This window comes from Typopeltis vanoorti, chromosome 12, assembly GCF_054136105.1.
Source record: "Typopeltis vanoorti isolate ZY-2024b chromosome 12, IOZ_Tvanoo_1.0, whole genome shotgun sequence".
NCBI classification, from domain to species: domain Eukaryota; kingdom Metazoa; phylum Arthropoda; class Arachnida; order Uropygi; family Thelyphonidae; genus Typopeltis; species Typopeltis vanoorti.
The window spans coordinates 84,883,527-84,896,935 of NC_143560.1; the positions used below are offsets into that span (position 1 = coordinate 84,883,527).

Consider the following 13,409-nt stretch of genomic DNA (forward strand, 5'->3'; position numbering starts at 1 on the left):
TGAATGATGGAATGCACTGCCTGAGAGTGTGGTATCTGCAGAGAATTTGAATGTGTTTAAGTTTTGGTATGATGAGCTTTATATATGATAAAAGGGACCTCCTAGATGAGTCTGTGACTCCATGGGGTCTTAAGGATAATAATAATAATAAAATAGTAAAGAGTTACAAAATATAATTAAACTACTTAGTTGTTTAAGTATGATTATTTATGATTATTTATTATATGACCATTATATGAGTGTAAACTAGGCATCAGTTACACAAACAACCAGCAAAATATTCATGGTATTCAGATATGATACAGTGAGTAAATGCAGAGCTGAGAAATTGTTCAAAAGATCTGCGACCAGTGATGTGTCACATAATGGTGCATGCTATGAAGGATTATTGACTGTCGTTGGTAAATGGCAATAAAGAAATGAAGACTGTCAATGAGGCAGATTCCAGGCAAACATGCCAATAACCTGAGGAAATATGCAATAGAGCTGAAACCATTTGTTTGCTTTTGTATAAACTGGAAAAGATGTCCAAACTTAGAAATGGGTTCACATCAACTCACACTTCACAAAAAACTATCAGTATGAATTGAGGTTTCCAAATTGCAATAACCGAGCTGTGCAACAGAAAAGGGCTTATGTTTATATTAAAACACTAAATGATTGCATGGTTGATCATCCAGTAAGCGTGCCTATCTCTCTCTCTCTCTCTCTCTCTCACACACACACACACACACACACACACACACAATGAAGCTAATAATCCATTAATCGATTTTAGTGAGACTGGTGGAGCAAACAGGTATCTGGCCATGAGTTTTTGATCTTTGGCTAAACTATACTGACAACATCTATTCAGCACAACCTCAGCACATTCATAATACTTCAAAAACAGTCTACACCAATTAACTGCAAAGCTACTGTTTTCCTTCAGGGCAATATGAAGCTTCCCACGAGGTGAATGACCAGGAACAATTTCCATATCCTTAGTTTTGAAATTCTATTTCATCCTCCATATTCCTCAGATATACTACCATCTGATTATTTGTCTTTTCTTATCACCAAGTTATCAGATGTACAACTGATAATTTCAAAACCAAGGGATAGTGAAAACTAAATAAAACGATTTTTTTTTTCACTTTTAACAATTATTTCTCACCATAATCACCTTGTAAAGTCCACACTTCCTGCTGGTCATGTAGTTTTATCAGTATCTTATAATAAAATGGGTTCTGTAAACCACATTTTGAAGCTGTTTACTTTGCTAACTAACACAAAGTGATGTGTTATAAAATAGTCCAGTTTTTTGGGGAGACATGAAAGAGGAAGCCTACTTTGGGCTGTATAGCAGCTCAAGACAGAAAACAATGGATTATGCTGTGGTGGAAAAGGAAAAGTTACTACATGTTGCAGAGCTGAAAAAGAATTCAAAAGATCTATGACCAGTGATGAGTCACATAATGGTGCACACTGTCGAGGAAATATAGGTACATGTTGGAATGAACTTTTTGAATCAAATATAGTAATCAGCATTAATGAGTAGGCATGAATTTTGAATACGTTGTCGCAATTCTAATTTTCATTACAGAAAGTAGTGATGAAATGTGCATGGTAAGCATATATACTCCAGTTACATAGTACTACTGAGTGTACAAATGTCCTCATAAAGAACTTTTATTTACCAATGAATATAAATTTGTGAAATATCTGCTGCAATTAGACATCGAACCATAGCATGCTATTTTCTCTGCACCACTATCACTAACATGTAGGGTGATGTTTCACAAAACTGTGCTGCTTTAGAGGTAGTAACAAATTAAATCATATACATGTTGCAAAAGGAAGTTTCATATCGTAGCAGCAATTCTTGCAGCAGTAGATTTGCACTGTATCAACAAATTAAACAAAATGGCTAATCTCAAAGAAAAGGTCCAGTTACTTTTGATACAATGCTACATTCATGATACTTATGCAAGAGCATATCAAACAAAAATTTCAAAGCAAAGACCTTTTTTTGTTGCTACTAGAACAACTAATGAAAGAGGAAGAATGATTCTTATACACCCAATGCATCAATGAATGAAGATATGTTCCCATAGGTCCTGGCAGGAGTTTGAAAACAGATTGGATATTTGACATGTTGTTAGAAGGGTACATATAAAATCTTTGTAACTGCACTACTAAGAATTAAAAACTCAGATACTTATCTGCTAAATGGTGTTTGACAAATCCATTACTAATGTAAGTAGCATTACTAATATAAGCATTGGTAATTGGTTAGATCTTTATGAAATACACTATATTCAAAGAACACCAGTTGCAAAATTGCAAACTTTATATCAAAGTGAGGAAAGTAATCAATGTATAGATTCTTCAGTTCACACCTGTGTGGTGTGAACAAAGTTCAACTAAATTCATGCCTTGTTTCATTAAAAATAATAATAAAGGGCATGCTGTTTTTTTTTTCCAGCATAACCTTTGCACACATCAAAAATAATACAATATATACAGTTAAAAATCTTCTTACATTTTACTGATGGGTAAGTGTTGATTGCTGTATAATCTCTGTCTTTTCCCAACTGACAAATTACATCATTCTTAATCAAATATATATGATATATGTGTGTGTCTCATAGTCCTATATTACATCTTTCCTCAAAATCTTCTAACATTTCTAGTAGAGAGGCAATAAGCTTAATTGCATTTGCTTACTTCTTTATTACTTTTGGAATTGAAAATATAACTTCATACATTAAAAATATATTTTAAGTTTCCACAATACACTTAATCAATGGCTAAATATAGGAGTACTTAGTTCTGAACAAGAAAGCAAGAACATACTTCATCTTCTCTCTCAGTATACTTGATAAGTCAGATCGGCTAAAAGTAATAAAAAGAATGATAAATATCACTTCAAGTTATATTAAGAAATTAAAAAATACAACAAAAAATGTTAAAAATAAATAATATTAAAAATACAGAAAAATAAATTGCTAAATTTTTGATTACTGTGCTCAGGTCTGGTCGCCTGGATTCCTTGGAAACGAGGAGGTTGTGGAGAGGGTTCACAGGAGAGTGACTAGGTTGGTGAGTGATGTAAAAAATGCTCCCTACATTGATTGAGAGCTTGTGGTTGGTTGACAGGTGGAGAAGAAGGGATATGATAGAAACATTTAAATTACTAAAAGGTTTTTATAAGATTCATGCAGGGGAAATGTTTCAGTTGTGTGATAGTGATGGAAGAACAAGAGATCATCCCTGGAAATTAAGAAAAAGTGTGATTAACAAGGGTGTGAAAATGAGGTTTTTCGCCTGGAGGGTGGTAAACGAGTGGAATGCATTGCCTGACTCAGTTGCGAGTTCTTCGTCTATAAATGAATTCAAGAAGAGATATGATAGATATTGTTTTGATAATTTGGGTCTCCCGCGATGAGTCTACTGACTCCATGGAGATACCCGTAATAATTATAACAATAATAATAAGATTAGAGTGGTTAATAAGAATCTCATAGGCTTCCTTAAATTTACGTTCATACCATGTTTTCGTATGATGTAAACAACTAGTGCTTTTCCAGTCAATTCTATGTAAAGTGTTCAGGGCATGATCAGAAACGCCAGCTTCACCATAATTATTATATTTAATGTGTCATTTATATTTCTTTTGTCTGATGGGAATTGTGCATCCTGTTTCCCCTATATAGGGTAGATTACAGGTGCAATAAATACGATATACGCCAGGGTGGGCCAGCAGAGGGAGTGGGTCTTTAGATGAGTTGAGTAAGCTCTTTAATTCTGCAGGAGGTTTAAAGGTGGCTTTAAGGTTGTATTTCTGTAGTATTCTGTTTATTTTATCTGATGTCCCTTTAATGAATGGAATGGTTATAGTTTTATTGTAGTCTAGTTTATCTTTGTTTTGAAGTAAGGTCTTGTAGAGAATTTTGTTGACAGTATTTTGGCAGTAACCATTTTTTAGGAAAGCATTGCTGATAACTTTAAATTCATCTATAAGCGCTTGTTCATTGGCGCAAATCTCCAAAGCCCTGTTTTTTAGAGTATTAATGACACCTAGTTTTTGTTTCAAAGTGTATCTAGAAACGAAGTGTGTTCTGCATTTCAATCTCAATTGGACGCAAAATTCCTATCAACAAAAGGAACATTAAATATAATAACTATGATGAAGCTGGCCTTTCTGATCATTCACTGAACACTTTACATAGAATTGAATGGAAAAGCACCAGTTTTTTACATCACACCAAAACATGGTATGAACGTAAATTTAAGGAAGCCTGTGAGATTCTTATCAACCACCCTAACCTTAACAATACCGATGGCCTAAAAATCCCAAGCATATGGAAGGCACATATTCTACCCACTTAACTTTTCTCCCTAAGCGTTACTGTAACTATAAATATGACGATAAGTAATCCAGAATCTTAAATCTAATATAACAATTGTCATGTTAAATTAGGATATCATTGTTACTGTAAGAAAACTATCTATATGAAAGAATGTTTCTCTGATGTTACCTTAAATAGAATACAGCTTTGATGTAGTTTTTAATTATATAATTAATTAATTTTTGTATTTGTATTTTTTGTATTTATTTTATTTTACTTTTTACTTTTATTTATTTATTTATTTTTTATTAAAAAAAAAATCAGCTAATGCCTTTTTGTTTCCATATAGGGAGTAGGCAAGGCCATTTTAGCCCTATCTAATTTTTGGAGACCGAGTAGGCAGTTCAATCTCCACAGGTGCCAATCAGAGATCGCTGGTGTAAGGCTATCACTAATTAAGCAGCATGCAGTGAAGAGGCAGTTCAACAAGTGCCACCATCTTGTGGTCTCCAACCCTAACACAATATTTTTAATGTCTGAAATAGTGTGGGTCCTACGGTCGATTTTTTTGAGTTTTATGGGACGAAAAACCTGAGTTTCCAGGAGAAAAAACCCACTTGCCTGTGCCAGAGATTAACTAACTCGGGAACCGGTTGAAATAGGCTTAGAAAAATTTCCTCTAGTCGCCGACTAGATTCGAAAGCAAGTCTTCCTTCATGCGGTCAAGCGCCGTGGTATGCAATCGCCACATCCACTGAACTACACAGTCTCCTTTTTTATTTATTTAATTTTTTTTTTAATATTCTATTTTCACTAGAGGTCATGCCAGTAGAATAACCATTGATCAAATCATTGTCTCTTTAGCATACTGTGTGAAATGTAATTCAGCTTGTCTCTGTATATATGTGTATACTTCAGATGATGACCTTAATATGAAGGTTGAAATATCAGGAAATTAAAATAGTTATTTATAACACGGTTGTAGAGTCCATAATTTGTCTAAAATGAATGCTTATCACTGTGTAACACTAAAGGAAAGGATTCTGATAATTCATGGAGATTCGGTGCACAAGCAATGCAATCAATACGGTAAGTTGAAGATTCATGTTTCTGGTTTGGTTAATTGGCTGGCATTTTTAAAACGTTGTATGGACAGCAATATCATTCCAAACTGCATCAAACTGATGAGAAAATTTACCTCAACAAAGGCGGAACGAATATACCACCACATGGAGAAAGTGTTACTCAGAGGACAGCTCCAAGCTACTAGAAAAAACTTAGCCTTTACAATACGGGTATAAAATTTAAAATATGAACTTTCAAGTTACTCGAACGCAGATATTTGGGGTATCCTCAAGAGGATTATGGACAACTCAGCAAATCATATCCTTCAAACAAAGAAAAAAATCTCATATCCAAATTTCATAGACTAAAAGATTGATAATATTCGGAAAACCAATGGGCATATTTAAATATCTCAGCAGCGAACGTAAACAACCAACCAACCAGAAGCAATGAACAACAGGAGCCACCAATTGCCTTCAGGTAACAATAACGTAGTCAATCTATCCAACCACACCTTAAACAAAGATGAACTCTCACTACTCAGCAAAGATTTAAACTTTGGTGTAGCACCCAGATCGATTAACAAACTGAATTTTATTTATAATATTGAGAGAAGCTTAAGATTCATCCCAACTACAGCAGATAAAATACATTTAGAAACCACTAACCTTTTAAATATAAATGATAAGAAAACAATAACAAGCAACTTAACGAAACACGAATTAACAGCAGTGAAATCACTAAAATCAAATCCGGACACTGTAATTACTAGAGCAGATAAAGGCAGTGCCACAGTCATTCTAAATTGAAAAAAATAAAACATTAGAAAAAGATGATTTAATAGTCAGTTTTGACATCTCTGCCCTCTTCAGGAATGTCCCAAACAAACACAATCCTTTTACAGGACAAATTTCCTCCTGATATCACGGAGCTCTGCACTCATGTATTACGTTCTGGTTATTTTGTGTGACAAAACACTTTCTACCTACAAAAAGAAGGCACAGCCATGGGCTTGCCATTATCCTCCCCCACTGCTAACTTTTATATGGAATATTTTGAGCAACACACTCTAGATCCCTCTCCTTTAAAACCCAAAGTCTGGCTTACATACGTTGACGATGTTTTCGCTATCTGGCCCCATGGCCAGATAGTGAAATTTTGGAGCAAACCTTCAAAACAGGGCTTTGAAGGTTTGCTCCAATCAACAAGAGCTTATAAATGAATTTAAAGTTATCAGCAACACTTTCTTAAAAAATGGTTATAGCCAAAATACTATCAACAAAATTCTCTACAAGACCTTAATTTAAAAATAAAGATAAACTTGACTACAATAAAACTGTAACCATTCCATACATTAAAGGGACATCAGATAAAATAAACAGAATACTATAGAAATACCTTAAAGCCACCTTTAAACCTCCTGCAAAATTAAAGAGCTTACTCAACGCATCTAAAGACCCACTCCCTCTGCTGGCCGACCCTGGAGTACACCGTATTTATTGCACCTGTAATCTACCCCATATAGGGGAAACAGGATGCACAATTCCTATCAGACAAAAGGAACATAAATGGCACATTAAATAAATAACTATGGTGAAGCTGGCCTTTCTGATCATGCCCTGAACACTTTACATAGAATTGACTGGAAAAGCACTAGTTGTTACATTATACCAAAACATGGTATGAACGTAAATTTAAGGAAGCCTGTGAGATTCTTATCAACCACCCTAATCTTAATAATAATGATGGTCTAAAAATCCCAAGCATATGGAAGGCACATATTCTACCCACTTAACCTTTCTCCCTAAGAGTTAACTACAAATATGACATAAGTAATCCAGAATCATAATAATAATAACAGAGAAGAAATACTGCAAGTTAAAAAAAAAAAAAAAAAAAAAAAAAAAAAAAAAAAAAAAAAAAAAAACAGCCCCAAGTAAACTGGGAGTTAAATGTAATATCAAAACTGCTAGTTTTGATGTTACAGTAAACTTCCAGTTATCTGAGACTGATTAACTGGGTTGCATATTAATTAGGCCTTGCAATTCAAAAATGATAAATTTTAATTTCTATTCTACATTCAGGAAGTTAGTTTATTTTGCTATAACAAAACATACTGTTTTAAATCATTTTAGTACATTAGTATAATGTGATTCCACAAGGTGCACTGTATATCCTGAATGCCTCCAACCATGACAGTAATTGACAGGTGTACAGTCATAGTACAGAACTCCATGTAATCCATTATAAAAGTAGAGGAACTCCAGTTATGAAATTAATCACACTGTAAATCAGTGCCTACACACTGTGTTTGAGCATAAGTTGTGCACTAGTTTTGAACTCTTTTATGTTATAATGCAGAATATGGTTGACATGAGCTGAACAAGAGTTAAAAAAAGATAAGCATTAGTAGTAAGGATGGATTTTGTTGTTCTAACAAATAAAAACTACATTATTCATAGCATAGGTAAGGATTTTGTAGTGTGCTATGCATGTGGCAAGTCACCATGCCATCGTTTAAAAATGTGGACAGTGAGGAAAGAGAATGTGTAAGTGAGCATGAAATCTAGGCAGTGGGAAGCACTGGAAGACATGATTATTTCAATCTTGGGATTCAGAAGCAGGAGAGATAGTTCTTTAGAAACAGGTGAATGTCGATTTCTGGATACCAGTAGCATGTTGGAGAGCGAAGAGAATGTGAAAGATGTACATATGGATTTGACCTGGGATAATGTGGAGGAAGGAAGTGGTTTATTCAATTGTCATGATTATGTGTGTGAATGTCAGTTAAAAGTAGGATGTGTGGAGAGAGAGAAATAGGACTGCTGAAAAAAGGAGACAGAGGGCATGAAGACTGAGTTGAGATGAACAAGCGGCTGGAGAAGTTGGGCAGTGTGAAGAGGTGTGAGACAAGGGCATCATGAAAGGGACAGAGGTAGGAGGGACAGAGGAAACTGGCAAAAGTTGAGTGTGGAAAGAAGGGATAGAGATGAAAGTAGGGAAAATGGAAGAGAATTGAGAGAGAGAGAGAGAGAGAGACTGGAAACAGAAAGAATCAGAGATGCCATGAAAGAACAATGAAAGAATTGAGAATTAATGATTTGGAGTGTGCAGAGTAGAGTGCCAGAGGAGTGCGTGCCTGGCAGAATGATAGTGGGGCAATGCAAGGAAGAGAAGTGAAAATGTAGAGGAGATGATAGTAATGGTATGGTTGGCATGAATGATCTGAGAAGTAGCATGAATTGTGTAGCGAGAGGTTTGAGATTGAAGTTAGGATAGTGCAGCAGAAATGTGTCAGAGGGTAGATAGTGAGTGTGTTGCCCCAGTATGATAATGCAGTGGAGAAGAATAGTGATGATGAATGAAATAATATTGAGAACGTGTAAGAAGAGAGACCTAGAATATGTTGATGCAGAAAATACAACTAAGGATAGAAGAGAGCTGTATGCAAAACATGGATGCAGAAGGATGCAGGAATTTGGAGAGAGCCTCCTGTTTTCGGAGCAAATGAGTGTGTTAGGGCAAGGGAACTAGAATTGCAAGGGTGGAACATAGCAGGAATGGTATGGATTTCTCAAGCCACTATCTCGTTTCAAGATAGTGGCTTGAGAAATTGAATGGCATACACTATATTGCAGAACTAGGTGGAGTATGAGTAGAGTAACAATGGCTACAAGAATAGTGATAATGTACTGGATGTTCTGTATAATGGAATGAGAGTGTAGCATTGATTGACTCTAAAGATTGTTGGTATCAGTGAAACTTGGTTAATAGGGATAGAAATCAAAAGGTGTAGCACATTCTGGCAGGATAGGGAGGACATGGTGATGGTGGAGTGTTACTCGTGATAAGGAATTAATTGTCCTCTCTCAGGGTGGTGAATCACAGCGGAAATAACACAAATGGCTTTGAGAGTATATGGTGTGAGATGATGTTTAAAAGACAAGATATTTAGTGAGATCGTGCTACAGACAGGAGAATATAGATGGAGATGAACAGGAAATGTTTAGATGAATTAATCTGGCAAGTGCAAAGCAAGTGATCATTATAGGGAACTTCAACCATGACAATATGAACTAGACAGAGGAGTCAGCATGCAGTACTAAAATTGAATTTTTGGATTTCTTGAAGGACACCATTCTTAGGTAGCATGTGGTGGAAAGAATACAAAGATCAAGTGTTTTGGATTTAGTATGACATCTCAGTCACAATTAGCATTCAAGGATCTGATCGTGCCTGACTGTCCTTACTTGTCCCCAGTTGACGAGTGACGATGGAGTCCTGACTTGGAGGATGAATAAACATGTAGAGGTATCAAGCAGTAGGAATTTATGTAAAATTATAAGGCAAGCAACTATCATAGACAGAAACCAGCTTGCAGCAGTAGAACAGTTGAAAGAATCTGAAAGAAGAGAGATTAGCAGGGCATGAAAGATAGAGAAAATCGTTGACAGCAACGACAGATTGTATCACAATCTGTCATTCTTCCACAATCTTCACCACAAGTGATGAAGATAAAGTGCCAGCAAAGGTTGGTTGATTGGTAGAGCCTCTGCTACTAATGGCTCACACAAAAAGCTAAGCAAGTTTGAGTGCAGTTAGTAGTTGAAAGGAGATCAATCGTTCAATGCTGTTAGTACACTCTCCCTCGATGAGTCTTTGGACTCCCTGGAGGTGTCACATAATAATAATAATAAAAGTGATCTGGAGTTAAATGGATGATAACAGAAATTAAAGAGGAATTGCAGATCAAAAGAGATTATGGAAGACCTATAAAGAGAGAGAGGTGAAGAACAGCTGCATGAAGAATATAAGACTCAGGTTAGAAAACTGACTAGCATTGTAAGGAGAGAAAAACTAGAATGTGATAGGAGACTAGTTCTGCAATTCAAAGTTTTTTTTTTTTTTTTTTGCAATGTGGTGAGTAGCAGAAAAAATGATAATGGACAGATTACCTTGTTGGGTGGAGTTGGGACTCTGTGATCAATGCAGAAGATGTGGTTGAGCTATTTGATGATCACTTTATTAGTGATCATCAAATAGCTCAACTACGTCTTGTTCCATCTTGGTACATCAGGCTTTATTCTTAGAGGGATAAGGAGTGGTAAAGTCCTAGAAATGAATGAAGAGAATGTATTCTGAATAGTAAGCACACAAAATGTCAGCAAGACTAGAAGACTAAATGGAATTTCACCACAGTTTAAGGGAACATGCTATGGAACTGACTGTGCAATTAATTTAGCTGTTTAATGAAAGTCTTGCAAGGAACAGATTCCTGGAGAGTAAAAGAGGGTAAGATAGTGGCACTGCATAAAGGTAGAATGGAGGTATCAAACCATAGGCCTTTTGTATTTATTCTGTAATTGTTAAGATTTTGAGAAATTGGTAAAAGTTGTATACAGAATTGGGCAGATGAGGGCAATATTATTTATGCAGACTAGCATGGGTTTGTTAAGGGGCACTCGTATTTTAGTAATCTGAATTACCTTTTACAATAGAGTAACATAAACTGTGGATGAGGATAAGGCATACAGTGTCATTTTTTCTTTTTTTAATTTTGCAAAGGTATTTAAAGAGGTGTGCCACAAGATAAATTGGTTTTAAAGTTGCACCTTATAGATTTGGATATCAGATTAGTGAATTGGATTGGTAATTGGATGTCTCATAGATATCAGAGAGTTGTACATGGAGGAACAGTATTAGGAAGTAGGGAAGTTACAAGTGAAGTTCCACAGAATTCAGTACTACAACCATTACTGTTCAATCTTTATGTCAATGATATTGTCTCAGGCCTACAGGGAGATATTCAGCCTGTTTGCAGATTATATGATAGGGTATTAATAATAGCACTGATGGTAGGGTATTAATAATAGCACTGATGTTTTGACTCTTTAAGGGAATTTGAATAAGCTGGGAAAGTGGGCATACGAATAGGGATGTTAGCTCAATGCAACTATATGTGAGGATTTGAAATGTGAGATTCAAAGACGGGATGTTAGCTCAATGCAACTATATGTGAGGATTTGAAATGTGAGATTCAAAGACGGGATGTTTCATACTCACCTAGTGAAGTTATACTGAAAGATGCATAGGAAGCAAGGTCTCTTGGAATGTTTGTATAAAAGAGTTCAGAGGACATTTTTTTATAAAGGTTGTGAAGACATCTCAGAGGATTACTTCAATATTGAGGACACTGACCATGAGAGATAAAAGAATTCCAGTCTCATTGTATAAAGCTTTGTATCACATCAGATGACATATGGATTTCTATACTCGGATCTGCTTACTACAATTTGAAGTGGATGAAGTGGGGTCGGAGAATGTACAGAGACGGATAACTAAAATGTTATCAGGACAATAAAATGCTGATAATGAGGATAGACTGCAGTCTGCAGGCATGCAGACTGCAGAATTTGGTGAATAGAAGACAAAATGGGGATTATGATTAAGCTGTGTAAGGGTTATTACTGGATTAACAATGGAGAGATTTCTCATATGGTAGAATGAGAGGAATGAACAAGGGCAAAGGGGGGGGGGGACATCCCTGGAAGCTGCAAAAGGAAACAGTGAGTAAAAGGGTAAGAAGTAAGTTTTTTTTTTTTGCATGGAGAGCCGGAGCATGTAATGCATTGCCTGAGAGGATGATGAAAGTGCAAATGGCAGATGAGGTTAAGGATTGGTACAATATACTATGTATTGACTAGTGTTGACTTCCCATGATGAGTCTTGTGACTTCATTGAGATCAAAATAATAATAATATATAATTTACTGGTTATTAGAAAATTATGGGCTGCTTAAATGTCAAAGCTGGATAACTGGGAGAACTTCCATGTGGCCTTTTAAGGAATGCAGAGAACTGTTCAGGAATTCTTACCTAATGTCCAATCCTAACCTTCTTATGGTGCATCCTGTTAGGTATCTACCTGGATAATGAACAAACGAGGATGGGCAAGCTTTGGATTAAGCCAACCAAACTGTATTCTGCAAAAAATGATGGTACATCATGAGAGAATTTCATGCCAGCTAGGGCATCGCCTACTTAAACAACAACCCCCCCCCCCTCACTGTTTTTGTCAGGTAAAACTCAGCTACTGGAACAAATCCCAACCCAACTTCAGCAGAGTTCAAAATTGGCACAATCAACATGAGAAAAGAAATGGAACTAGCAGAATAAGCAGAAAAGAAAAGCAATGAATACAAGATGTTATATTCAGGCAACAAAGGAATACTTATATTATTCAATACTAAATATGAAGATAATCTCTTGAATGGTATATCAATAATAATATGAATAATATCAAATAGTGTGATGTTGACAAATATTCAGAATAGGGAACCAGACAACAAGACTTATGGCTGCAGTCCCACAGAAGATTCTATTAAGGAAAAAGTGAAGGAATTTTTTTTTGAGGCATTAGAGAAGGCAGCTGACACAAAAAAAAAGGAAAACTTGGTTGTTATTTGATAATAGTTTGGCATGAGGTAATCATTTGCTACTTTACTTTTGGGAAAATTTGGAGAAAAGAGCAAAATAATAATTGGCAAGGACTTGCTGGATTTCTGCTCAGGACATGGACTAGTTATTACTAACACCATGGTTCCAACACAAAAACGTGCACAATTCACATAGAGAAAAGATGCAATAAATAGCAAAAGTCTCACTGCTATGTTATTGGTTGATAATGATGTTTTCCTACTGGTTCATGATGCAAGAATATACAGAGCATTTGAAACTGGAAGTTATCACCACTTAATTGTGAGCAGGATAAAACTGACTTTCATATTGGAAATAAAAGCATGTAAGAAAGTACAAAAACAAATCATATACACAAACATTATTGAAGAAAAAATGAAAGAGTCTGAAAACAACCAAATCTTGGAGATTCAGTGGCAAACTCTGAAGAAACACTGATTCAAAGAGGCATGTGGTAAAGTAATCTAGAAGAGAGAAAAGGAGAAGGAGAGAAAAATTAGAACTCCACAGTGGACTCAGGAAGTTTAAGAGGCTG

The 13,409-nt window shown here is 35.6% G+C and overlaps 1 protein-coding gene across 1 annotated transcript in view; it reads right to left on the reverse strand.

Annotated features, from left to right (window-relative positions):
• LOC150100952 (uncharacterized protein ZK1073.1-like) overlaps positions 1-13,409 on the reverse strand; it is a 355,092-nt gene that overhangs the window by 63,038 nt on the left and 278,645 nt on the right. Inside the window, exon 10 of the mRNA XM_090401442.1 lies at positions 2,839-2,877. Within this exon, the coding sequence (XP_090257568.1) occupies positions 2,839-2,877 (39 nt within the window). The remainder of the gene's footprint in view (positions 1-2,838; positions 2,878-13,409) is intronic.